We start from the raw sequence: 27,989 nt of genomic DNA on the forward strand, positions 1-27,989 counted from the left end.
GGCTCTCCGGCTCCACCCTGGTCTCCTCTCCCACCTGCTTCGCCCCTGTCATTCGGCCCCCTGGAGTCGTCAGCCCTGCCTCCTCCATGGCTCCTCCCTCCGTCGGTTCCGCCCTGGTCCCTCCTGCCTTCTGTCTGCCTTTCACCTGCTCTTTGTCCTCCTCCTAAGTCCCCTCCCTCCCTCTGCACGAGGACGCGCCTACGGGAAGGGGGGAGTACTGTCATGTGTCAGTGTTTGTTTGTATGTTCTTAGTCACATGTCTTCCTTTGTTCTAATTTCCCACCACTCTTTTGTTTCCTTGACAACCTTTATCAGTTCATCTGTGTCACCTGTGTTAGTTCATCATCATCATCTATGTCACCTGGTTTCTGTTTATCAGTGTTCATCAGTGTTTGTATTTAGTTCCTTTCTGTTCAGTCTGTCATTGTCTGTTCTCAGTCCTATTTAGTGTGTGTGTACCTTCTGCCTGTCTGTACCTGTTGGAATTATATTGTTAGTAAAAGTTTGCATTGGAACTTTTGATTCTCCCTCGTCTTCTTTTGCCTGCACCACACCATGACACATTGGCCCATTTTCTTACTACTCAGATGTGTTTGGGTCCCAAGTGAGACCCCAATACGTCAGTATCGACATAACGCTGAACGTGACTGACTGAATGGGAACCCATAACAACTGTCCTCAACATTACCAGCAATATCCTGTAAACCTGTTTAAGAGTCTGTACTGGAGGTACATGATCAGTCATTACCTCTCATAAATCAGTAAACACTGTATGGACCTGTTCCATGTCTGTCACATATTTTATCATTGATCTCCACAATACCACCCATTAGAGGCTCTCTAAACCCTGTAAAATAATGACATGAAAGAACACAGCAGAAGCCATGATTTCTTATGATTTAGAGCTTTGATATGAGATCCAGGCAGCTTCTCCTATATATATCTGTGGTGTTCTATCAGGGGCAGACTGGCCATCTGGAGACTGGCCATTCTGGTGGGCTACTGTACAATGTGGACCGGCCCATTGCCACGTAAATATATATAAATAAATATAGAAATAATGAATTATAGTGAGTTTATGTAGCCTATCCTTCCAAAGGATAATAAGCCTATTATCCCAGACGAATGGTCTGCGCGGCCCACTTGAGTAAAGAATTATAATCTTTTTAGTGTGCTCAGACGCAGCGGTTTAAAAGCGCTTGTCAGAGTCAAAATGTTTGAGATACAGTAGCCAATCAAATCGAAGAAGGCAGGATTTACTTTTCACAGAAGCCGAGCAGCATGCCGCTTTTTAATGCTTGAAGAATGTAAGGTAAGATGTAAGCAAATGAATGACTGATTTTATGGTAAGTATTGAACTTTAGATTTATTTATTTATTTATTTATTTTAGATTAAACTTCCCCTCTAAAGAGCTGTGTAAAAATTCTTCAAAATGAGTTACTATTTGCCATGTACAGCAGGAAAGACAAATAATGATGTAAAGAAGTATGTCAGTCATTAATTGATGGTAATAGTAAGCATTTCAATTTAAAAAAATTAAATAGCATTTATATTTCTGTATTGTGATATATTGTGTGTTAGTAAGTGGTATTAAAAATTGCTCTGTGCATAATGAGCAGGTGGGTTTATGGTGTTGAGTGTTGTGGACTGGGTGTGGTGCGCCTATCTGTGCCAGAAAGTCCAGAGCCACTTTTTAGCCCGAGTCGACCCCTGTGTTCTATATTGGTGATCGTGATGAGAAACATTGATTAGTAGGATCATCACACTTTATTTTGAATGTCTATTGACGGAGAAATATCATTTTTGGTGTACAGTCAAAAGTACAGAGAAATTATAGATCATTTGGTTGCTGTAAAGGATTTTACTCTAACCACAAATTTAAAAGTAAAAGCCTACAGATTCCCAGACTGGTTGATATCATCTTTATTATGGGTGTCTCCTGTCAGTGAGAAGATCAATGGAGGAAGGAGCATGAATCATGTTCCCTTCACCCGGGAGACGCCATATATGCTGTTTCATTGAAAAAGTGTCTGCACCAAATAAAATGCCTTCTAGGCAGCCAAGAATGTGAAATACCGTTGGCTTTCACAAATTTAACTGTGACCACTGCTCCATTCAACTAAAAAGCAACTGTGGATAGGCTACTGTGTTAAGGGAGTAAATCTGGTTAGTTATTGCAAGCACAGATCCAGGTCCCCCTCATGCCTCTTTCTGATCATGTCTTTAATTCTGTTGTTCCCCATCTAGCTGTTTGTAACACATCGCGTTTCTCTCCTTTGCACTCTTTGATCTTTCCATTCAGTAAATAAGCTGTCCATTAATGCCCTCTGCGGACATTTGCGATGCACACGGGTACACATTTGCTCTTCAATAATCTTAAAGATGCTGCATTAATCCAGGAATAATCACACTGTACCGTACTGGCTTTGTCTTCTACACCTTTTCCTTAGTCTCTAGACAAAACACGTGGTCTGGAAACCTATATTGAGCTCTCCATTAAAGTGCAAGCCACTGTAATAGTTAAGTAGACTTAAATATATCTCACCCTGTTTTAGCCCCAGCTGGATGATCATGCGGTGAGGTTCTATGAGTCACCTCTTTAAACACTGTGTAGTGGATGGAAAGTGTGAAATCGATCATTATCCAATAAATGAGAGCTCTGTTGGAGGTTGTCAAGCCTCCAAAGATCTGCAATGCATAGAGGCTGCTGTTACAGCTTGTAGTATAGTCACCAATACTGCAATATTCTATAAAACATCATGTTAATGTCACCTATTCACAAAATGCTTGTTGCTTATAGCTTTCACAACATTACGAACAATGATGTTTTAATGTTATTTTTCTTTACTATGTACTGTGGGATTACAAATTTAAAAATCTAAGATATGCTGATCTTATGTCCTTACATAACATAACAAGAAAAACTAAGCTAAGTACGTTGAATTTAGTATTTAAGGTTATGATGATGATATCAGCTGCTGTTAAGCAAAGTTTCCAGCAAGAGATTCCAGCCAGTCCTGTTCTCTCTATTGTAAATGAAATGAGTCAGATTACTGAGAATCTCACCCTTTGTCTTTAATGGCTCTTGGAGCCCCCAGCATAGTTATGCTGATTGGATTAGGATTGGTAACACTCTAGAGTCTAGGGCAGGTTCCTAAACCTGGATACTTCATTTGCATACTTTGTTTAAGGTCGTCACCCAGGTGCTTTGTCTCCATATCTATAAGCACTGCCCACTAAAATCTATATAAACTACAATGAATGTACACTGCCTTAGTTAGACTTAATGACTGCAGCTACCGACAGCTCGTGTTCTCAATAAAGAATCCTGCGGAAGATACAACCAAGTCTCCTGGTCTTCGCTTCTGAGTTTCCTACAGTACCTGTACTTTACACTGGGGGATCTTGAATAGTTCAGGATGTGAAAAAACATTGTTCATACTTTAAAAGAGCATGAGGATTTACAGGACAATGTTGCTCTATTGAATATGAAAGGAATCTGTTTTTTGACCAGTTAACCCTTTAAAGCCTGACATAGGACATAATAGTCAGTAAAATATATATTTTTTATTTTAAATGGAAATGTTTATTGATCCTTTTTTAGACAAAATGTGTTTGTTTTTTGTTTTTTTGTAATCCAAATACTAAAAAAAGTTTGCATATGTGTTTTATCAGGCTTTTGTGTCCCATGTACAGTAGTAAGAACATGGAGCTTACAGTTGAGGTGGAAAACACACCTTAGTTTTATTAGTCTTAGTAAATTTACATTTAAAGGGCACCTATTATGCCCCTTTTCACAAGATGTAAAAAAAAGTCTCTGATGTCCCCAGAGTGTGTATGAGAAGTTTTAGTTCAAAACTGATTGACTGATCAAAACAGATCATTTTTACAGCATGTTTAAACTGTCACTTTTTGGGGGTGAGAAAAACGGGCCGTTTTAGTGTGTATCCCTTTAAATGCAAATGAGCTGCTGCTGCCGGCACAGGGGACAGAGCCTCACGAGCTTGCGCTCAGTGGCAGGATAATCTCATCTCACGGAATAATATTATCAAAACAGAAACTCTCAATAGCGGTGTTCATTTCGACCCGGACAATAATGCCCACATAGCCAGAGAAAATATGCTGTATGGAGATATGGTTCTAACGTATTTGTCATCAGCTTTTATCCACTATTAATACAAGCCTGCTGTAGCGGACCCCGTCCGAATGATGAGCAAAAATATACTGATGAGTTCAATTAAGTTTATTGTACATCACACAAAAGATGAAGCATCAATTTTACTCCAGAAAATCACTGTAAGAGCTGAATAAACACAGTATAAGAAGTGTGCATTAAAGTAATAAACTCTCTCTCTCCCTTTCATTATCATCAACATACACAGCGAATTACACAAAACACTTGTTACAACTAACAGTAAACAAATATATACACACCTTTTCAGGGGGTGCTTAATAAACTGGTAAACTTTATATCCGTAAAACGACTCAGATGACCTGTAATAAAGTGTGCGCTCTCACTTTAATTTCTGCTGTGATCACTGATCTGTAATGTTAGGCTTATCGCTCCGGAGACTGTAAGCTGGATCACGAACAGTTGGTACAGATCCATCCTCGAGTAACAACGAGAGTAAAAGAAGACTGCTATGTTCATTCTAACATCCAACAACAAAACACCTCAATCGCTTAGAAGACATTCTTGTCTACAGCTGCTCAAGCGTCGAAACAATGGCGTACTGTATCAGCTCACTCAGGGCGCGGTCTACGCTAAAACTGCAGTGTCAGTCAACAGTCGTGGGAGGGGCTTGTGCAAAAGTACGTCACACTGCCCCGAATCTGAGAATGGGTTGTTCTGAGACAGTGCTTATGATTTATGTTTTTTTTTTTTTTTAAAGGCACTGGGTGGATTTTTATCATTCTAGGGTGGATGTGTACACACACTGCCAACACACATTTATGTTCAAACACCATGTAAAAGTGAATTTTGCATAATAAGTTCCTTTTAAATGCTTAGATTTATGATCAAATCTCTGTAGTTTTTATTGTGGTGGGGCAAATCATTTAACGAATGCAATATAATAATGATTAAGAGATGTACGAATAATCTTTCCTCAAATGTCTGTTGTATCATATTTGATAATTACATTTTAACCTGATTTTTCTTAAAAGAAAATGATGTATGGATAATCAAGTAAACACAAGTTGCTTCAGTGAAGTAAATGTTAATTTTGAAATACATTAAAGTTATTATAAAAGTTATTCTTATATTTACTTTATAAAAATCGATGCAAATTTCACAGAAAAAAGACCACAACCTGAAGGGGGATATTTTTAGAATTATACTAAAAGACCTTTTACTTACTAAAACAAGTATGAAGTATTAATCAGAGTGCAGAAGGCATGTAGAAGATTGTTTACAACAGGTTTTTTGAGCAGTTTCCATCATGGTTTTAATTTAGAGGCTTTATGGAGTTAAAGTGGCCAAATTTTGGACCCCACTGACTTTTAGTGTATGGACAAAAACATTCTTTAAAATATCTTGCTTTGTGTTCTGCAGAAGAAATAAAGTAATACAGGTTTGGAACGAGAACACGGTGAGTAAAATGATGACAGGATTTTCACTTTTAGGTGAACTATACTGTCAGTCTATATCTGTTTATATGTTTTTGTTTCCTCTGAAACAATGTACTGATTACGAATTGTGGATACCCAATGAGGAACCACAGCCTGGGATGGACAGGTGGAAGTGTGGCTTCTCTGAGGTTCTTTACAGTCCTTCCTTGAGGATTAAAGAAGGTGAATCTGTATGAAGTCTCCAAAACTCTTATTGTTGACTTACGTAAAACTCACGTTGACACTCATTAAGCCACTGTACAGTCTCCTTGGCAACCTATCTTCGAAGGCAATGATGACCCATTCAGAGGTGTTCTGACCTTCATCACGAACCCCAAGTTGCAAGCATGTGCTACAATCAGTGTCTTTATTTCAAGAAAACACTTTATCAACGGAACATGGGTTACTAGATTTACTCTAAATCTAAATCTAGTCCTAAATCTATCAAAAATTATGCAAATAATCTTTAAAAAAATATGTCTCCATTGGTGTAAACGTGCGTGTTGGTCTGGCACATTATTACAGACCCCTGTGCAGTGGCAGTGAAGTAATGGAGCTCTGGGACACTGACCTTGGTCGCGGTTGTGTCCCTCACTAGAAGGCTGCAGCAGCCCACGGCAGGCTTTTATGAATAAGCAAACATGCTCAGCATTCTAATGCTACCATGGAGACCTGACCCAAACCACAGCTTCAACTTATTGGCTCCACCCATCCCTCTAATCCCATCCAATCAGCTGCTTTATTTAAATGAATAGGAGTTTCAGGAGGTCTGATCCTATGATTTCATCTGAATGGCATATTAATGCAGTACACTATGACATTTAAAGAGCTCAAATAATGTGCATTGATGGGGTAAATATAAATCATACTATAATATTAATTAATATACTACACTATACTTGACCATGGACAAAAGGTTGTAAACACCATGGTGAGGTATATCTATAGAAAGGGGGATAACTATTAAACCTGATAAGCTGGTAGAGCACCCATTAGGATGATTAAAAAAGAGCCTGATTATGCAAAGCTTGAAATGAATGGGAAGTTGCTGAATCCTTTGTGTCTGGCAATTTGTGTGCATAGTTTAAAGACTAAAAACACACACAGTCACAATCACTCTTTCTCCCTTTCTTTCTTTATTGCATGTGCAAAAAGGGCCTAGTGTTCTATTTCTAGTTAATTTTACTTCTAATTACACCTCATTTCTACTTTCAGAATTTTTTTCAAAACATTGTTTTTTGTTTTTTTTGGCAGAATGTACAGATTTATTCATGTGGGATTGAATATCCTGGACATTTTAATAGAAAAAAAAAAGAAAAAATGACCTGACTGCAAAAGATCAAAGAAATGTAAAGTCTAAAAGTGTAGTATAATAGTAACAGATCTGTAATGAATTATGTGTCTGTCTTTAACATTAATGCATAAAATGTTGTATTATTTAAAATACTGTGGACTGGTGTATTATATTCTGATTTGAGCAGTATAAACACCTGATTATTAGGTTATGATCAGAAAGTTGTTGGTAGGGTCTAATTGTCTTAGTAAAGGGTTCAGTTTACCAGAACCTAGGACTAGCACCGAAAACAACACCAGATTCTGACCTAAAGTTGTCTTATCTGTAACATTACACAATTGCTACTTATTTTTCAAGGAGGGTTAATTTCACTAATACAAATAATTGGGCACAAATAATTATCCTCTAAGTGGCAGATGACATTTTACATTTTTCACCTATGGGCAAATTTAATTATCAACAAAGAAAGGTTTTGCCTGTCCTCTGTAACTCTGGTTTTATATCAGTTTTAGTGTTTCATGCCAGGATTTGGATAAAGAAAACCACTCCTAGAAACAGCCTTTTTGATAGTCATCTTCTGTTGGCCAACACTAATAAAAGCCCCGTTTAAATAACACAGAGAGGAGTGCAGTTGCTTTTCCATACACAGTGAGCAGTGATAGCATTAATGAGACAGAGGGGCACAGTGCGCTTTTTCTAAAATAAAAAGACAAGGAAAGCGGGGGAAAAACATCCCTTCATAAACATGATAACAACATAGGGGCTTCTGTTTTGTATCATTTGCATTTCATATTCTCTGATCACACTCCTCAGTAACATGCAAATTCTGAATCCACTTACAGTTGGTTAAAACAAATGAGTTATAGAAAAGCACCCTGGTAAAGGAATAAGTCCACCCTAAAAAAATTAAAATGTTGTCTGCATTTGATTCCGTCCAACATTCTTTAAAATATCTTCAAAATAATAGGAAAGCCAAATGTGTTTTTAAACGACATGACAGTGTGTAAATGATGACAGAATTATTACTTTTTGGGTGAACTATTCATTTAATTCAGCAATACTGGACAGAGGATATACACAAAGGGAAATGTGGAAATCTGTGTAAGGAGAGACCAATATATGAATGACTGGTCATATTGTATTGCAATGTTGAGAGAAAAGAAAAGTGTGTGAAACAGACAGAAGGGTGATAAAGACATGTCCCAAAACTGAGATAACTTGGAGGAGATGAACAAGCAATTGTGCCAAACCCTTGCGGGATCAAACCCTGCCAAATGTACCAACACTATCTATGCTCTTAGAGGAATGTAAGACTTGTCTTATCTATTCTCAGAAAATAGGGTTTCATCCAAATAGCGATCAATTCCATACCACAAGCACCTCCATTGCACATATCAGACACAATCAAAGATCTACATCAAATATTCACAGACTATATTAGGAGGTTTTCATCCACATTTCCAATTGAAATGTAATGAGGCCAGGACATTTTTAACTCGCTATGGAAAGAAACAGCAGATGTTAACTCCTAGTATTTTGAATCACAGTTCATGGAAAAGTCAAGGCAAGTAACAAAGCGAACTTCTCGTACTTAACATTTTTAATGAATAATTGAATACTTCACCTAAGTGAAAAGACTGTAGTGAAAAAAAAAAGAGTCAACTTTTGTTCTTTGGGACACTAAATGTTGTCCATGTTATCAGTGATGTGAATGCTTTGTCACAGAACAGTCTAGCTGTAACATTAGTGCAGCTGTGCAGAGCTCAATACAGTAGCTAAGAATAGCACACTACTGAGTAAAACCTTCTTGAGTAAAACCTTCTTAGTTTATTTCTCTAATTACTACCCCCCTCTCTCCGTTCATTTGTTTCTTTATAATGATGTACTGAATATTTAGCACATTTACACACAATACAAACACACACAGGCAAATGCAACAGTGTCTCCCACACTCCAATGCAGTGCAAGGAAGATGCCGAATTAAATCAACTTGAACGCTAATCCGGCTGTCAGAGACGCCGTGTCACAGTGATTACCCATCCTCTCAGTCTCGCTCTGTCTTGCTTTCTGTCTCTATATCTCGCCGCTTAATCACTGCTGGGACTGGCTATCCCTTGCAGCTGCTTGCCAGAGGCTCTGACTGACTCCTGCCACCTCCCTCTGCATTACAGCCTTCATTCACACTCACTTGTAGTTTATCAGGCTTCGGTAACATGGTTCGACAGTTATGTTAACGCTTAAAAATGTCTGTTGTCTGAGTGTGAGAAATGCAACAGTCAAAATATTCTACCACATTTCACCATCATTTTCATTTCTTTAGCCATTGATTTGTTTAAAATGCATTCAACATTAATGCACTAAAGACACAAAATAAATGACTTTATAATGACTCAATATCTTCAGCCAGGCCAGAAATGATGAACACTTGCGTGCACAGAAGAAAAAACAATGCAAAACAAAAGACTAATTTGTGGTTACTGGCCAGAATTTATATCCTCAACCAATACTTTGCAAGCATTTTATTGAAATAATTGTTCTGTATAGAAGCTGTTGCAGAGAGATTATTCATGTGGGACGTTTCTGAAAATCAAATGTGGCTGTCACTTTAGTGAGAGATAAAAAAGAAAAAGAAAAAGAAGAAGAAGGAAAAAAAAAACAGCACACACAGGTGTTCAAATGTAACTCCTCAACAGGTTGAAATAAGCACACAGCCTCTGTCAGCCTTTATCAAATTGTGTTGATACAGGTTGCATTATTATTATTATTATTATTATTATTAATATTATTATTATTATTATTATTATTATTATTGTTGTTGTTGTTGTTTTGGTTGAAAATAGCCCACACATTCTTTATCATAATTTTATGAGCAACTTTAGAAATATAGAAGTGAATTACTTTAAGTTAATAGCCGCAGCTATTACAGATGCAAACGTCTGTTGTCATAATCTTCATTGGCATAATGATGCAAGTAAAATTCAAACTGCTCATGTAACAATTAAATAATGTCCCCTGCATCAAAAGGCATGTCACCATTATTATAGTTGGCCAACAAGACTAAGCGTGTTTCAGCACCACGGACAGCGAACAGCCCAGCAGCACAGACTTCAAGCGCGTCGGTGCTGTGAGCAAGAATCGAGTCCTTTGCCAAATGAACCAGTGAATAAGCAAAACACGTCACCCACTTATTCGCCAGCTTATTGGTGCCTCCTTCATTTAAACGTCAGCTTACAAGCTCTCGGTAAATGTTTGAGCATTAATTACACGCAGCAACACAAACGTAAAGAATATGGTAAGATCGTTTCCTTATCAGCACACGGGAGCTAAACACTGTGCCATTTTTTTCGTCACCCAGTAGTAGCCTAATCAATTTAAGATGACAGCGGGAGCTCGAAAATTAACATTAATGTCAAGTTTATGGCGGTTAAGAGGGCACCCTGTTGCAGCGCGCGCGGAGTGCTGTGCAAACAAGACCAATGAGAGAGGGCACAGACTCTTTTGATAGATTATCTTAGAAAGCACCAGTCCTCTATTAGCGTTATTGAAATGTACTCAGTGGTGGACGTGAATGAACACCTGGCGGAGCAGCTCTATTATTCAGTTCAGAGAGACGCCGCGCGGGTACCTGCGCGCTGTAGAATGACGCACACACGTTGAAAGATTGGCTTTGCAGCGTTGTGTGCATTGACACAGTAACCTTGGATCAGCAGCGACATTTAATTTCCTCCGTAAGATTAAACCAAAACCATAGATTTTGCGTTGATCACGCTGCGCAGCAATGAATAAATGGAGGCACGATGAAGGGAAAAGTTTAAATGCCTGTCTGATTGCCATCCCCCTCAAAATGCAAAGTTGGCTTCCAACTGATGCGAAATGCGGAAAAAATAGAGTACAATATGAAAAGCACTTTTCCCCCAGTAAAACATCACCATGTTACTGTCACCAGTTACCATGACGACTGAGAACGAACACCCAACTCTATTCAAGGAAAAGCAAGAGATCCAGATAATACAACCTTACCTTGCATTCTTCCATGCACGTCCTTACTGAGTACACATCCGTCTCGTATTTGTCTGCCATCATCTCAAATTCCTCATATTTCTCCTGCGCGTGCAGATCATAACGCTGGTATGCCTGAACGCACTGACTGCATCTGTTTTGGTCGCCGTCCATGATCGCGTCAAGGCTGCAGTTCAAATTGTCCGGACTTAATGATCCGTAAAGCAAATCCATAAGAGAGTACGAATTACAAAAGGAAAGGTACAAATCGCTTATGTTCAACCACCGAGTCCCCTCCGTTTCCGAAAGGCCCCTGCACAAGTGGTCAGCGTCGACAAAAGTGAAGCAGTATTCAGACAAACTATCCGGGAGGCAAGTTTTTAGTTCCCACAAAGGTTTGGTAGAATTGACTACAAAAATAGCATCTTCGTTTCTTCTGAGGCTGCTGTGTGTTGAAGGGAGGTCGGGTCTGTGGTTTGCGCTCATGTCCATTGATGCTGACTTGTCTCGGGTCCTTGTCAGTTTGGCCTCGGCGCAGAACCACAGATGATCAGAAAGTAGAACGGTTAGAAATAAGAGGGACGCTAAGGACAATCGCCATCGCTGGGCCCTCTCGGAGTCGGTGAATGGCTTCTCGTTCTCGCGGGGAGCACACCAAATGTTTAAGCTGTCATCTCGCTGCCGACACTTCCAAGCACCGCTGGTCATATTTTGGGAAAGCGCAGCGCTGGCTGACTCCACCGTGGGGGCTTTTCTGCCACAATAGTCATTGACGGGAGGTCTGTCTTGAGTTTTGACCACTAAACGATGGCTAGCGAGCGGTCATGGCTCACCTCCGCGATTAACTGCAATTCCCGATCAGTTGCTGTGTTCAGTGGGATTACTGCTTTCATTGTCGAATCCCCTCTCCCCGTGCTTCTCCGGAGAAAAACCCAGTTATCTGTAGCAACATGTCTCTCCCTGCTCGTCTGTCATGGGTTCCGCTCTCCCCTTTTGCGCAGAGCCGCTATAACACGGAAAAGCCACTGTCTGGCCGCTCGCTCTGATTCAGGGCTTTCTGGTGAAAAGCGCAAGGACTCCTCGTTTTAACACGCCGAATTTCGCCTCTTCGGTCCGACAAGGTGGGATCTTTTCTCGCGAAATGATCCACAGTCATTTTGGCCAAATGTTAAGTTGCCGCCATGTTCGTTTTGAAAGAGTTCTTGAAAGAGAGCAGGGTCATTTGCGTCAGCTCATGCAATGTGATTGATCCATCATAGCTACCCGGCCAATTTGCAAACTGTTCATATAGGCTGAACTGATAAATCATTGTAAGAGATGACATGGTTTGGTGTACAAGAAAATAAGACCTCATAATCATCATGTTAGAATCTACTGTATAATACATTTACATCAACAGGTTGAACAGCTGCACATAAGCTTTTCCACTGTAAAACCAGATGTTACCACATAAAGCACATTCTCAGATATGACAAAACACAATGTGAGCAATTATTTACAAAAAGGTAGACCAATTCTTGTTAATGCATAACACAACATAATGGATGAATGCCCTGTTTCACAGAGCTTTAACCTTTAGTCCCAGGCTAAAATGAATGTTTGTCTTAACTGAAAGCAACTTGCACTGGCATATTTCAGGATATTTAAAATAAAACACTGCTTTTTCTCAAGATGCACACCAGTATATATGTTTTATTTATTTATTTTCTCCCTAAGGCACATTTATAAAAGCTACTTACATTTCCTAGTTGAACTAAGGCCTAATCTTGTCTTAATCTAAGCCCTGTCTGTGAAACCAGGCCATAGTGTTTATGAAACTTACCGTGTTTATGAAAATAATTAAAACAAAATATTTTAGCAATAATATTTTCTTAAAGGGATAGTTCATCCAAAAATGAAAATTCTGTTATTTACCCTCATGTCATTGCAAACCGATAAGACTTTCTTTCGCTTTGTGAAACAAACACACACACACACACACACACACACACACACACACAGTTTCTTGAAAAATGTGTCTAAAGGTGTTTATTTTGTTTTTGATTTTGCTTGTTAGTTTTTCCCATGCCATGTCTAGTGATATTTAGGGTGTAGGTGAACTACAGTATATCTTTAAATTCAGTTCAATTTGCAACATGAAAATAAATACAATATAAGTGAATTTAATATAATAAAATAAAAAAAAACTTACTGAAACCAAATTACTTGTTTGTAAACAGCCCCCTAATTAACTATTTTCGTGTGAAATGTATGGATCTCTATAAACAATCTTTTTTGCTACACCCCTTTTTCAGTTTTCCTTAGTGGTGGTTAGCATTTTTTGTGTGTCTCTAAGTTGACAGCCATATGGTTGTGTGTGAACCTGTCACATTTGCATAAATTGACAAACACACACTCACACAGCATGTAATGACCCGAAGCTTAATCAACGGCATATGTGCTCATGCTTACAAAATGCATTTGCCCTTTCATCTCCTTTATTCTCTAATCAGCAGCAAGAGGTTTGATGTTGTGAAGAGAAAGCGTAATGCTAAATGCGAGAAAAAAAAAAGAAAAAAAAAACATGTGCCTAATGTGTATTGACCTGACACAAATTATTAACATAAAATGCAATAAAAATGATAAGGAATCTCTGTGCGTGCTATTTTCTATACACATATTATGCATGGTTTGAATTTACAATGCATGTTTTTTTCCAGATGTTAAGAATTCAATAACAGATATCAGTCTATGTCTATATTCAGTCTCAAAAATAAATGTAAAAGGAGGTGTAAGAGGAAGGAAGTAGGAAAGAAAACAGGATGCACATAGAAAACACTCCACCTTCTCAAAATGCTTCTTGTGAACACTGTTTTTTGTTCATCTGACTATTTGTTATTTCTGGTCATTAACTATTATTAGTCAAGCTACAATTAAGACCTGCATTTCATGTTAAAGTAGCAATTACAGGGATTTTCCTCTTCCTCATTCCAGCAGTATTTGTCAGCTACAAGACATATGGTCACACGCTTAACGACTGCTACAACATGCTTTGTCATGCGTCAGGTTTTGCCCTATTTATGTCATCTGTTCCTGCAGTGGTTTTCAATCCTGGTCCTGGGGACCCACAGCTCTGCACATTTTGTATGTCTCCCTTATTTACCACACCTGATTCAGATCATCAGCTTGTTAGGTGAGAGAGCTCTATGAACTGAACTTAATTTGTCAGATAAGAGACACATACCAAATGTGGAGAGCAGTGGGTCCCCATGGGATTGAAAATTGAAACAACCATTCACAAGGTCACAGAGTTTATATTACATGACAATGAGTGATATCACAACACTTTTTGATTACAAATTCTGAAAGCCTGTATATTGCTATTAAATTGATATACTGCAACGTGTTTTGAGCTTGGTAAATTCATACACAACTGGTGTAAGGCTATAGTGATGCAGGTCAGGAGTGTGGGAAGTAGAGGTGCCATCTTTCAGCACACCTGAGGATGTTATCTGAAGGGCACAAAATTCATAGACAAGGTCAGAGGCATTTCGTCTACATCAACTGCAGGGAACCACAGATTCAAACTGAAACTCTTATAATTAATAGGTTTCCTGTGTTAAAGAAACCAAACTGACTGACTTGAAGCAAAACAACTTTGGGGGATGCATTGCCATTTTTTATTCACAGTTAGCATTACATTTGATCAGACATCATTACTGGAAACCCCTGAGAGTTAATTCAAAATGAGCAAAATCAATAGGATTGTGAGAATTATTTTTCTCCCACCATGATGTTCTCTGAGGCTTTATTTGCTGTAATCAAACTGTAATCAGATACATTACACAACCCATAAATGAGACTGAAGAAATGTTTCTCCAAAATAATCTTTTAGATGGTATCTATTTTTATATAAGTTTTTACATATGTACATACATCTGCTTGTACACAATTATGTCATTAGGATAAAAAGGAGAAAATGACACCAGACATAGGCCTTTAAACAATACAGAACACTCTTAACAAGGATTTCATACAAAGACATTTACATCAAAACATGCCCTTACAGAGGTGCAAGGTAAATCCTCTCTTTTCTCCACAACCCTTTTCAAAATGTTTCATCACTTCAAAGCGAAGATTCAGAAGCAGATCATTGACAACATATAATCCCCAGTATGTGGATTTATCCTCCCTTCTCCTGAGACAGGAAACAGACAGTGAAAAATACTCAGACTGAATTTCTTATCTGAATATGAGCACTATCACACTCATTTAGAGGATTTTAGGCTGGGAATCTGAGACCTGCAAACTTCATTCATACATTAGAAAAAGTCACTTCCACAGCGGGTGTGCGTATGTGTGCTGAGATCATGGCATTAAAATGACAATAGTATTCAAGCTGAGCAAACACACTAAGCAAGGCTATAATTCACCAGACTCTCAAATTATACAGCATGACTCATGTGTAAGAATGTAATGTTATGATGGCTGAATTTCCACCAGTACTTTCACACTATATAATACTTGCTTCCTGTTCCATTTCCTTTTTCATTTTGAAGACATTATTACCAGCCACAACAATAATTTATCATCATCATCACCGTTTCTTTCATTAGTAACTATTCTCATCTCAATAACAACTGATCATTGCTGTTTTCTCTGAAAAAGACCAATGGCTCCAGACAACAGGATAAAATTATATTTATAAAAACAACTGGCAGGACACAGAGCTGCATTAAGCCAGCTGGACATACACATGCCATGCAGTGTCCAAGGACACAAAATAATTCAGGAGAAATTAGAATGGTGGGTAATGAGGGTTGCCTAAAAAAAAATTTTGTCACTCCATATATGATCAACAACAGTCCTATAACTCCGTCCATTTAAAGACTAATTGCTTTTGACATCATATATCTTCCTTGAAAATACTGATGAAAATCCCAGCCCGATTAAAAAAAAAAAGTCTCTGAAATGTTAGACTTTCAGGACTTCTTTATACTGTAAACAGATTTTGAAGCATTGGACATCCAGAACTTTTGAGTGGTTATAGACCAGTGGCTCTAAACTAACTTGAGTCCATAGGGAAGGGATACTCATTTGCAAGGCAAATCTACCATTTTTGAGTAAAGTCTTCTCAATGGGGAGGAATGCATTCCTGTCAAATGCATGCTGCCATTTCCAACCTCTTTATTTCCAGCAAGCCCCAGGGTAATGTATCCTCTCTTTTCTACCTAGTATAAACATCAAATTACTGCTGCTAAATTACTAGACTTCACTGCTCAAAGAGAGATTAGCCATGTAAGAAAACATGAGCTGCTTTCCTCTTGAAGAACAGAAAATGGACATCATAAACAAAAACAAAAACACAAATCTGTGAAATAATCTTACCAAAACTCTTATTTCAATACAATTAAATTGCTAAGCCTGTGTTCTAAACAATATCAGTGACCAACTTCTATCATTGCAGTCAAGCTACTGCTATAAACCCATGATAATTCCCTGACCTTTTCCATACAGGAAGCTTTCAACAGTGGGCACACAACCTAGCAGGCACTGTGACACATCTTCGGTCAGATTCATATTGCCTTCCAGTGTCCTTGCTTTTCTTGTCCAAACCCTGTAACAACAATATTGTGCGTTAGTGTGCATCACTCTCCCTAGATCAGCACGGCAGGGTGATTTCACACTCAAAACCCAGGATATATATGTGTGAAAGACAAAACACACACACACACACACACACACACAAAAGAGAATTTCATTTTAACTTTGTCAACCACAAAATTTTATTTTTCCCAGTGCTTTATTAGAGTTTGTCTTTATTTGAAATCACACATACATCTGTCAGTGTGGTTTATTTACTAATTGTTGATCTCTACACTATTCTGTACCTTTTTAATTAATGAGACAATGTCCCTCCATTTAAACAATGACCATGTCATTAAGGGCGCTTTCACACTTGGTTCGATTGCCTGTTCAGAACCCGAGTTCGATTGCTCCCCCCTCCCCCTGCCCCCGATGGACTGTGCTCACATTATATTATTTCTATCCGAACCGCGGTACGCTTGCGTCATCAGGCTGCAGCTGGCGTAATGGTGTTGCTTGGTAACCGCGAATAAAAGGCGCCCAAATGGATAGACTTGCTCGGTTGACATTTGTTCTTCTTTTTTTTAACCTTTGGTTTTGTTTTCAACATAGACATACAGAAACACACTTGCGTCTGTCTGCCGCAAAAATTCTGAAAACGTTTCAAAGACAGCGGGCTGTCCGCCGAAGACACATTATACATCATTAATAGCGGTTCACTTCCGCGGTTTGGTTCGATTGCGTTCATATCAGCGAACCGTACCCGAGTTCACATGAACCGTACCCCAGACCACCTTTTTAATCGGACTCAAGTAGCCTACGGTTCGCGGGTGCGCACCCGAGTTCGGAAGACAGCATTCACATCTTCCAAATGAACCGAACTCTGACGTCATTCGCACCAAAAGTGCTAGTGTGAAAGCGCCCTAAAACACTGCTGCCCAATTTCACCGACAAGGCTTAAGCCTAGTCCTAGACTAAAATGCATGTTTGAGCTGTCTTAAAGGTACAATATGTAAGATTTTTGCATTAAAATATCCCAAAATCACAAGGCCAGTGTTATATATTTTGTTAAGTTGATTACTTACAATATCCCGAATGTTTCCAACTATTTTTAAATCGTGAGAAAATTGCGATTTTAACCAAGGAAACGGGGCGTTAGAGCAGGGGTGGGCTGGGAGCATAGACAGTATATAAACTGGACACAGCGACCCCATAGGTTTCAACGGAGAGAAGTGAAGCAAATTAGAAGCATTTGCTTCCTGATGGCTGAGCGTACTGCGCAGACTCAAACTGAGCTTGATGACGTAGATGTGACGTGAGCAACCTGTCTGACAGTTGTAAGTCTTCTAGTAGCTGTGCCAAGCGAAATCTGAATCATTCCCTTCCGAATCTTGCAGAGACGGAGAGTGTGAGTAGGAGGTGTCCATGAGCTAGGAGCAGGAGCAACTTTATGACTCTCTATGGGCTTCTCCCTTGACTTTATTGGACTTTATGCCTCCACGTCCCACCGATTGACTGCAAGCTTCTCCTCCTGTCTATACGGTAATTTCCAGAGAGTCGCGTGGTTATGATGCAATTGTTAGCCTACTTTTATAAAAACTGTTTCTACGGGGCCATAACGTAAGCCTTTTATACATTGTCGTGTTTCTTTAAAAATAAACAATGGACAAATGGAGTCTTTAAATACCTCAGATGTAAAGTTATTCGCTGTCAAAATGAATGGGACGCCAAAATGAATGGGAGTCAATGGAATGCTAACAGCAGGTGAAGGCTTGTTAGCCAATGGCGGCTCCTGGGGGTGGTACGGAATTTGAGCGCTGGATTGACCCCCTGGCTGGGAGTCATCAGTCAATGGCGTCATATCCGCCTTACCCTCGGTTTCCGCTCGTACTGCGTGGAGTCCTGGACAAATGCGGAAGTTGTAGTTGTAGCGTATATCAAGCTACAAACGTTAGCTTGTTTCGTACAGTCATTATGGAACACAATTATTCTTTACCGATTGCAGCTGGTTCTGTCGACAAAGACAAGTCCCATAAACATCAACGTACGGGTATTATTGCTTTAGGTTTGTGTTTAGTTTATTGGCATTGTTTATCACGTCTGGTGTTTATGGCCATGTAAATAAAAAAAGTGTGGCGAGCAGGACGAGGCCCGGGAGAGAGCGGCACGAGGCCGGTGGCGGTGGCGTGATTACTGATAGACGGCACCTGCGGGACGCACCGGTCTCGTATCTCTCACGGAGGAACGGAAGCATACAGGGAGAGCGACGACAGTGAAGAGCGAGAGAGGACAGGCCTGAACTTGTGTTGTGTTTTGTTTTATTGTGACAGCAGTCGTCCGTGAGTGGCTGCTGTCTTTTACTTTCGTTTTGTATTTGTTTTATTTTTATCATTAAAATGTGTCATGAATGTTCGCCGGTTCCCGCCTCCTTCTTCCCATAACATCTGAACTTCGTTACATATAGCATGTGTTATACATAAAGATTAATCAGTATTTTGCCAAATGATGTGGGTATGTTCGAATGTACTTTTACAACAATTGTTTAGAACACGTAAAACTGCGCAGCGTTATCACAACAATGAATTCGACAAATACAGAACTTCTGAGTCTAGAGTTAACTGTATTGTCCAATATTCACCTCTTGGCAGAGATTTCGAATCCATCATTAAAAAACATTGGCACATTATTGACTCTGATCCAGCACTTAAATGTTTTATCACATCACCCCGCATTGTGTACAAGAGAGCACCTAATCTCAAAAACATGTTGGTGAGAGCGCATCTTCCACCATTGACTCCACCACATTTTTTGCAGTCTATTCCCTTTGGGAATTACAGATGTGGCAACTGCCCTCAATGCAACTTCACACATAAAACTACCACCTTCAATCACCCACGCACTGGAAAACTCTATGACATCAAAGGTGTGATCACCTGTAACACAAAGAATGTTATATATTTACTTAAATGCCCGTGCGGCTTGGCCTATGTTGGTAAAACGACCAGGCCACTGAAAACAAGAATCTCAGAACACAGATCAAATATTCGTAACCATGACATTAAAAGCCCAGTAGCGGTGCATTTTACACAAGCCTTTCATAACGTTTCCTCTCTCAGATATTGCGGCATTGAACTTGTGAAACAGCCCTCCCATGGAGGAGATGTAAATTGTCTGTTACTCAAAAGAGAAGCATTCTGGATCTATACCCTGGACACTTTAGCTCCAAAAGGGTTGAATGAAGATTTTGATCTGAGGCCATTTCTGTAAATAACTCCTGTAATTGTGTAAATATTGTAAATGTTGTGTTATCGTTTTGCTGACTTGATATATGATATATGTAACACACCTTTGTGGTACCCCTTATGTATTTACATTCTTGCTCATCTATTACGACTGCCTACAGTGGTAGAGACATTTTTTTTAAATTTTCTAGGCTATGCTTTAAGCACTGCATGCCTTCTCTTAGCCACTTAATATATTTCTAATGTATTTTTGCATTACAAATGTTAATATAAATATATTTCTAATGTATTTTTGTATTACAAATGTTGGTATACACTCACCTAAAGGATTATTAGGAACACCATACTAATACTGTGTTTGACCCCCTTTCGCCTTCAGAACTCCCTTAATTCTACGTGGCATTGATTCAACAAGGTGCTGAAAGCATTCTTTAGAAATGTTGGCCCATATTGATAGGATAGCATCTTGCAGTTGATGGAGATTTGTGGGATGCACATCCAGGGCACGAAGCTCCCGTTCCACCACATCCCAAAGATGCTCTATTGGGTTGAGATCTGGTGACTGTGGGGGCCATTTTAGTACGGTGAACTCATTGTCATGTTCAAGAAACCAATTTGAAATGATTCGAGCTTTGTGACATGGTGCATTATCCTGCTGGAAGTAGCCATCAGAGGATGGGTACATGGTGGTCATAAAGGGATGGACATGGTCAGAAACAATGCTCAGGTAGGCCGTGGCATTTAAACGATGCCCAATTGGCACTAAGGGGCCTAAAGTGTGCCAAAAAAACATCCCCCACACCATTACACCACCACCACCAGCATGCACAGTGGTAACAAGGCATGATGGATCCATGTTCTCATTCTGTTTATGCCAAATTCTGACTCTATCATTTGAATGTCTCAACAGAAATCGAGACTCATCAGACCAGGCAACATTTTTCCAGTCTTCAACTGTCCAATTTTGGTGAGCTTGTGCAAATTGTAGCCTCTTTTTCCTATTTGTAGTGGAGATGAGTGGTACCCGGTGGGGTCTTCTGCTGTTGTAGCCCATCCGCCTCAAGGTTGTGCGTGTTGTGGCTTCACAAATGCTTTGCTGCATACCTCGGTTGTAACGAGTGGTTATTTCAGTCATAGTTGCTCTTCTATCAGCTTGAATCAGTCGGTCCATTCTCCTCTGACCTCTAGCATCAACAAGGCATTTTCGCCCACAGGACTGCCGCATACTGGATGTTTTTCCCTTTTCACACCATTCTTTGTAAACCCTAGAAATGGTTGTGCGTGAAAATCCCAGTAACTGAGCAGATTGTGAAATACTCAGACCGGCCCGTCTGGCACCAACAACCATGCCACGCTCAAAATTGCTTAAATCACCTTTCTTTCCCATTCTGACATTCAGTTTGGAGTTCAGGAGATTGTCTTGACCAGGACCACACCCCTAAATGCATTGAAGCAACTGCCATGTGATTGGTTGATTAGATAATTGCATTAATGAGAAATTGAACAGGTGTTCCTAATAATCCTTTAGGTGAGTGTATATATTTTTTTATCTGTTTTTTTATCTGTTTTCTTGATGTAATTGCATTTTTCACTTGATTGGTCATGTGATTAATCATGGATGTATGTGATCATGTGATCATGCATGGCTGTATATAAGGAGGTGTGTCTCCCCACTTGTTTTTCATGTCTGATGAAGGGCTTGGGCCCGAAACGTTACACGTGGTGAGCAATCATTAAAATCGCTAAGGAGCATTTTCTGGTGTGCGGACTCATTGTTTACCTTTGACAAATACAGTAACATCTATGATAACCAATTTAATTAAACTGTAACAAAATTCAAGGAAGGAAGAGGACAGGGTCGGCTTGCGGAGCTGTGGGCGTATTTATTTATAAATTAAAGAAAAACAACAACAAAAAGTCGCGCACACAGAGCTGCACCAAAGTCCAATGTAACAGCGATCGTGTCCTCGCGCTCTCAGCCCACAGATCTCCGCGTGTCTCTCTCCATGAATGAGTTTTCCCCGTCCCTTATATGCGATCTCTCCACGCCAATCACTGAAACAAGACACAGGTGTTTGTCATTTGCACTTGACCCACTTACGCCGCACCTGTCTCCCGATCCTCTCTCCCGTCACAGACTTCGCTAGATCACGCCCCCCTTGCCACATAAACCTTATACTTTTCTTGTGGTTAATTCATTTTAAAATAAAAGCAAATGAAATAAAAGCATGTCATTAAACGCAACATTTATAAAAATAGAACTTTACCTCATCCATGAACATGATTTTTTGATTCCCGTCTAACTGATTTACATCCACGGTGGAGTTGAAAACGACAGTTCCCATCATTCCACGCTCCTTGACATCGTCATCAAGCTACACCGTTGTTGTTGTTGTTGTTTGGAATGTAGCGCCCTCTAGCGGCAGAAAATCTTGCATATTGTACCTTTAACTAAAAGAACTTGCACTGACATATCTTATAACTTGTCAGTGTTTTGTCTCAAGATGCACCCCAGTAAGGTTTTTTCCTAAGTCACGTTTATACAAGCTACTTAAATGTCCTAATTTACATAAGGCCTACTCCTGGCTTAATCTAAGCCCTGTCTGTGAAACCAGGCCTGGGAGTTTTTCATTTTCAAAATTAATCTTAGAATCTAAAAATGAAAAGAAACCTATTTTCAAGTGTAGCACAGGACAAGACAGGTCACCTTAAAATGAGAACTGTCCACTCATCCTTGAAACCCTTTTTCTTTTTTTTCTTTTTTCATGGAACACAAAAGGATCTATCCTGCAAAATATCTGGGCTGCTCTTTTCCACACAATAAAAAAGGAAGGTGATTATAGCATGATCAAACTCAAAAAAAGTATCTGTATAGATTCAGAATGATATCGAAGTCATTTTTTCTCAGTCATTATTTTTTTACCTTGAGAGAACCAGTCAATGCTCGCAAAATACTCATATTATTTAAACATTTTACTAGATGACAATTTTTCTTTTTTGAGAGAACCATCGCTTTAAAGATGTTATTGATGTTTATGGCTAACATAATCCATATTTTGCTTTGTTTATTTAAAATCGTACAGGTGTGATGACTTCTGTATGTGTACATTTTGTCCATTTGTTTAGAATAATATTACAGATAATGGTAAATTAGTAATATCAATCCAATATGACAAGTAATTCTAAACTATAAGACAAAGAGCATCGCTAAGAGAGACAGTAAAGGCCTGTTCACACTAAGAACGATAACTATATTAGCACCCACACCAGCAGACAATATTGTACTGTTTATTCTAAGCTCACCCTTCATTTATGCTGTCTGCTGCTTTAAATGTCTGAGCTCTTTAAGCAGGGTGGATTCTGATTGGCTGTCAATGTTTTTATTGTTCATGAGCTGTAAAAAAACAAACAAAAAATAATTCTGAAAGTGATTCCAACAATATTGTTTGTATGTCCCTTTATAGTGGTGTGGACTCTTGTTATTCTTTTATATTTAGAACAATTTGAACTGTTATTGTTACGCCCCTGGTGTGAATGGGCCTTACATACAACACAATATCACAAAAATTTTACACGTCTGTGGAACAGTAAACAATTTCCCTCCCTAAATCACAATGTTGTCTTGGGACGATCTTTTTATTATGGCTTTGCAACATAAATTTCCACACCAAAGCACCTTCCTATACTAAATGTGGATTTCACAACTTATAACTCAGCGCAAGCACATTACACTTTCCTTTTCAAAGAAGGATGGCTTTGTCACTCACACTTCATCACAAACTCACACCAATTACCTAGTGTAATATCCATATTACACAAATGCAAATCTATCTTTACAATACCTAGACACACAGTTGACTGTGTTTGTGTGTGAAGCCTCAATCATTCTATTAGCACTCTGGAAAATAGATCTCTGGAAGCATTACAGTAACTCCCCTTCCAAACAATTAGAAAGTAACAGCTCTCACACAATAAATGTGGTGTGCTTGACAAGCTGTTCAAATGGAACTTCAAGCTTGTCAGAACCTCAATTTGTCTGACTGTAACGAGTCAAGTTAATGTACAAGAAAAACACTTTTGACAGGTTCAATTACAATTCTGAATGCTTCTTTAATAATCAAATTTAATTACACATTATTTTGCATCTCAAGCAACAGTAACTATTATGTAATTTAAAGGGCAAAATGTAAAGGCCAACATTCCTAAGCATTAGGTTATATCAGCCCCCCATCCCCCCATCCCCCAATCCCCCAATCCCCCATTCCCCCATTTAATACTGTACAGCCTATGATGTGACTTTGACATTTTTATTAAGAATAAAACACAGCATAAGAAATTTATAAGTAATTTATCTCCAAAAAGGTTTATTCTTGTTTTCACAAACAACTTTTTCTCAGTGCTTTTTCTTAGTCTTACATAGCGCTTTAAATCAGAGACATTTGACAAACTTTAAAACGCACTGAAAAACATTTTTCAGCAGCAAAATTACACTCTTGCTAAAAACAAACTTCTCATAATTCAAATTGTGATGCTTACAGTCCCATCATTAGTTTAGTTTTAAAAATTGTAATGGTTACCTTTAATGCAACAGTAATGTCGTTATATATTACGTATATTTCGCGTATTATATTAGGTAGTCGATCTCATCCTCTACATGGCCTGCTTTGATGGAATCAGTCACCCAAGATTCCCGAATAATTTTGAACTTCCTAGTATAAAGTTGCCTCAGTGTCTTTAAGTCCAGAGCCCTTCTCTCACCTTCTACGATGACATGCGAGATTCCTTCTTTCAGTTTTTCCACAACTTTACCACCATGGAATCGGAATTCTAAGGCACGTGTGTCCAAACATGTACCCCGGATAATGGATTCTGGATCTTCTAAGTCAGCACACCGGTCAAAGTATGCACTGTAAGGCCTAAAAATGCTAGTGGGCAAGTCATCCCAGGCATTCTCTGCTTCTATCTTAGCCACAGAAGGACATTTAGCTTCTGTGGGGACAATCCTTTCAAAGACTTCCATCAGCTGCTGTTCATCCGTGTCAACGTAATAACTGTCTCCATACTGATCATACTCTTTAGAGAAGTGGTCCCTTGTGGAGGGTGACATATGGATCATGTGACGTGGTTGCCATGGTATAACCTGCTTATTTTCCAGACACTCCAGAAGCCAAGCAGCCCACACCACATCATGCTGGTCTGAAGAGATGAGGTTCTTCACTCTCATGTTCTGCACAGCTGCTATCACACAGTACGTGTCTTTTCCAGGGTTCTGCACAACAATGCCTCCGCAACGGGCCACACCTTTCTCAAGCTCTGCCTTGGAATGTACATCATCGCCATTTATCACACAAAACTCAACATCTTCAAACATATCCGTCTCTTTGGCAACTGCAGATAAATCCTGGGATTTAAAGTGGCTAATGACTCCAATGATCTTCTTGGGCTTGGCTACAAATTTGCGCTTCTTTTTTTCAGGCTGGTCCTCTTGGATGTGCAGATGTCTAGATGCCAGCTTTCCAGAAGCCCTGGAGCGGAACTGGCTCAGTTCGGTCAAGGTCATGCACTGATGCCACTCTTTGTCTTCTCTGATTCTTTCTATTCTGGGGAAACGCAATGTGCAGTTGGTTTTATACATTTCACTAGAAACGATCTCTGCCGCTTTGACTTGTAGGATCACTGAGTTGCGTGGTTCTATGTAAACCTCTGGTTTTTCTGTTCCACACAAGATGGCCGCTGGAGGATTATTTTTGTTGTAAACTTTCCAATGTTTGGCTAACTTCAGACCAAGATCGTACAGTTCTTTCAAAGTGTAGCCTGATCCAATGCGGCAGAGGGTGTGGAATACTGTGGGTTTCTCCCCAGGACTTGGCACCTCTGCTACCGCACAGAGAAAATGAGAGAGCATCCCGCTTCTCCGGCCTTTACCCCAGTAGCCTCCCACTATCAGCAGATCGAGTTCATCCATCAGACCGTCCACATATTCTGGCTTAATTTTCAGCCATCCTTCACCACGTTTATCCGGTTTGTAGATGGACATGGGATCCTTAACCATAATACCCTCTTCCAGATTGTCAATGGCTTCATTGAGGAAATTCACTACTTCTTGCATGGTTTTGCCATCCGATTTACTGACCAGCTGGATACGGCCTTTGAGGGGGTTGAAGACAGTCTCAAGAGTTTCGTAGCGCTGCTTGAGAGGTTCATTTCCAAACTTCTGATTGTTCACTAACAAAACATCAAATACACAAAAGCAGGTTTGCAAATCAGAGTCATCCATCAGCTTTTTAATATCAAACTTACTGCCCTTTTGCATGAAGGTCTCAGTTGTAGGGTTATAAGCCATCATCTCTCCATCCAGTATGCAGTTCACCACATGAGGTTTGAAGACATTGTGTATGTATGGTGTGAGGGAGCCCTCTAGTGGAGAGGCCCCAAACTGTTGTGTGTACTCATAAGAGTTCCTTGTATAGTATTTGTAAACATCTCCAGCTTTGTGCAGCTGAATGCGTTCACCATCGAGCTTTGTCTCAATATAGAATGGCCGGTTGCCCATTTGCTTCTCTATCTGTCTGATGTTGGCGACAGCAGCCAGCATTGGTTTAAATGCAGAAAACAGCTCAATGGAGACCTCACTGAGGGACACAGATGGATCATGAAGTTGTAGGCACACTTTATTCAGATCTGTGGTGACATTGTAGAGTTCTGATGCATCTGGATGGAAAACCTGAAGAATTGTCTCCTTGCTAATGCCAAGTTTCATGTCCTTGAGGATCATTCGAATGAGCCACTTCTGTTCCAAAGCTGAGCTCTGAGTTATCAGATGCAAAAGACTTTTCTTCACTTGATCCTTCTGTTTGCTGGCATTGTTGACTGCTACAGAATCCAAGAAGTCGTTGACTTCCTTAATGCTTAAATTCCCCTGACTTGTACACCTTTTTTTCAGGACAAAGTAGGCTGTAAGGGCAAAGTCACCTGCTTCTCCTTGAGATGTGGTTGGAGCTCTGTAATTTAGAAGTTTGTTTGCCTCAGGTCCATTTTTAGGTAAGCCTAAAACCTCAATATACAGTTTGGCAAGCATGTTCTCTTTTATACCGTAAGCCATTCGCTCTCGTTCAAATTGAGGCACAAAGAGACGCATTGCTGCGTAAAATGAATCTGTGGTGTTGGAATTGTCCTTGTGAAGTGCTGCGTGAAAATTCCTCCATGAATCTATAAACTCCTTTAGGATTTTGCTTTTGTCTGGTCGGAGTTTGGTCTTTTGAATCTTCTCCAGAACTGTGCAGAGGTGTATGAACGGAACTTGTGCAGCAACAGAGGTCTGTGGTGTGGCATCACTTGAGGCTCCTTCCATTATTGCAGAGGACACCTTTGAGGGGGAAAAAAGCAATATCAGATTTTATCCAAAGGGGTTTTGATTCATGGTTTTTACTAGAGCTAGTAAAAAAAAAAAATATTTGAAGCATATGAAGAGCCTATAAATGTATATTAATTTTCCTTGAGGAGCAGTAATGTAACCTTCTAACATTTTAACACAAGAACATGACCAGAACATTACACTCATTTAAGCCTAATACTGAAAATAAATCAAATTAATTTATAAATAATCTCAAATCTTAATTTGCCTATTACTATAGACATAAAGTACAGTTAGTATACACCACTTTTACTGATATAATTTATTTGAATTATTTAGGCCTATTAAAATATATATTATGTGTTGCATTGCAATGTTTTTTTTTTTATGTCAAAGCATACTTTTGTTTAAGATTTTTTGTTTAAGAAAGGAAAAGATTAGTTATAATTATAATTTGTGTAACTTAAATGGGAGCATGTCAGAATGTAACACGTTATTTCCTAATAAAATTATAAAATGTTAGATTATTAAACGATTTCTTCTACAGTTTGTAAAACGCATTGTTTTTGGAAAATAAACATAATATTTACATAGTAGACAACATAAAATACAAAAAAAAAAAAAAAAATACATAGTAGTTACCCAGTTAACGAAGACTTGTACTTCTGAAACGGGAGTCAATTCAATAATTCAACTTCCGTGTTATTTACATGACGTTTAAACCGTGTCCGAGACATCAGTTTATATGACAAACAACCCGGTTTAACTTTATAACTTGATTTAATTAGCGATTCGTTCATGTAATATAATATTATGTATGCAGCGAATCTTATAAATTCCAGCTACAGCGACTATCAGGAATTTTTTTGATGTAGCACAAGGCAGTTACTTCTTCTCCTGGTTTGGTGGAAACTCACTCCTTTC

The 27,989-nt window shown here is 39.1% G+C and overlaps 2 protein-coding genes across 2 annotated transcripts in view; both read right to left on the minus strand.

The window, feature by feature from the left end:
- Positions 1-11,612, minus strand: part of nalf1a (NALCN channel auxiliary factor 1a) — a gene marked incomplete at both ends in the record, with an annotated part of 253,860 nt that extends 242,248 nt beyond the window's left edge. The window contains one exon of the mRNA XM_084106989.1: positions 10,926-11,612. Coding sequence (XP_083963115.1) covers positions 10,926-11,612 — 687 coding nt within the window. The remainder of the gene's footprint in view (positions 1-10,925) is intronic.
- Positions 11,613-24,004: 12,392 nt separating this feature from the next.
- On the minus strand, positions 24,005-27,969 carry lig4 (ligase IV, DNA, ATP-dependent). The gene is made up of 2 exons (XM_084097665.1): positions 27,708-27,969; positions 24,005-27,077 (listed from the first exon to the last, which is right to left on the minus strand). Exon 2 carries the CDS (start codon positions 27,060-27,062, stop codon positions 24,336-24,338), a length of 2,727 nt encoding a protein of 908 aa, XP_083953791.1. The 5' UTR covers positions 27,063-27,077; positions 27,708-27,969; the 3' UTR covers positions 24,005-24,335.
- Between the last annotated feature and the right edge of the window lie 20 nt (positions 27,970-27,989).

The sequence above is a fragment of the Abramis brama genome (assembly GCF_963993115.1).
Source record: "Abramis brama genome assembly, chromosome: 2".
Classification (NCBI taxonomy): Eukaryota; Metazoa; Chordata; class Actinopteri; order Cypriniformes; family Leuciscidae; genus Abramis; species Abramis brama.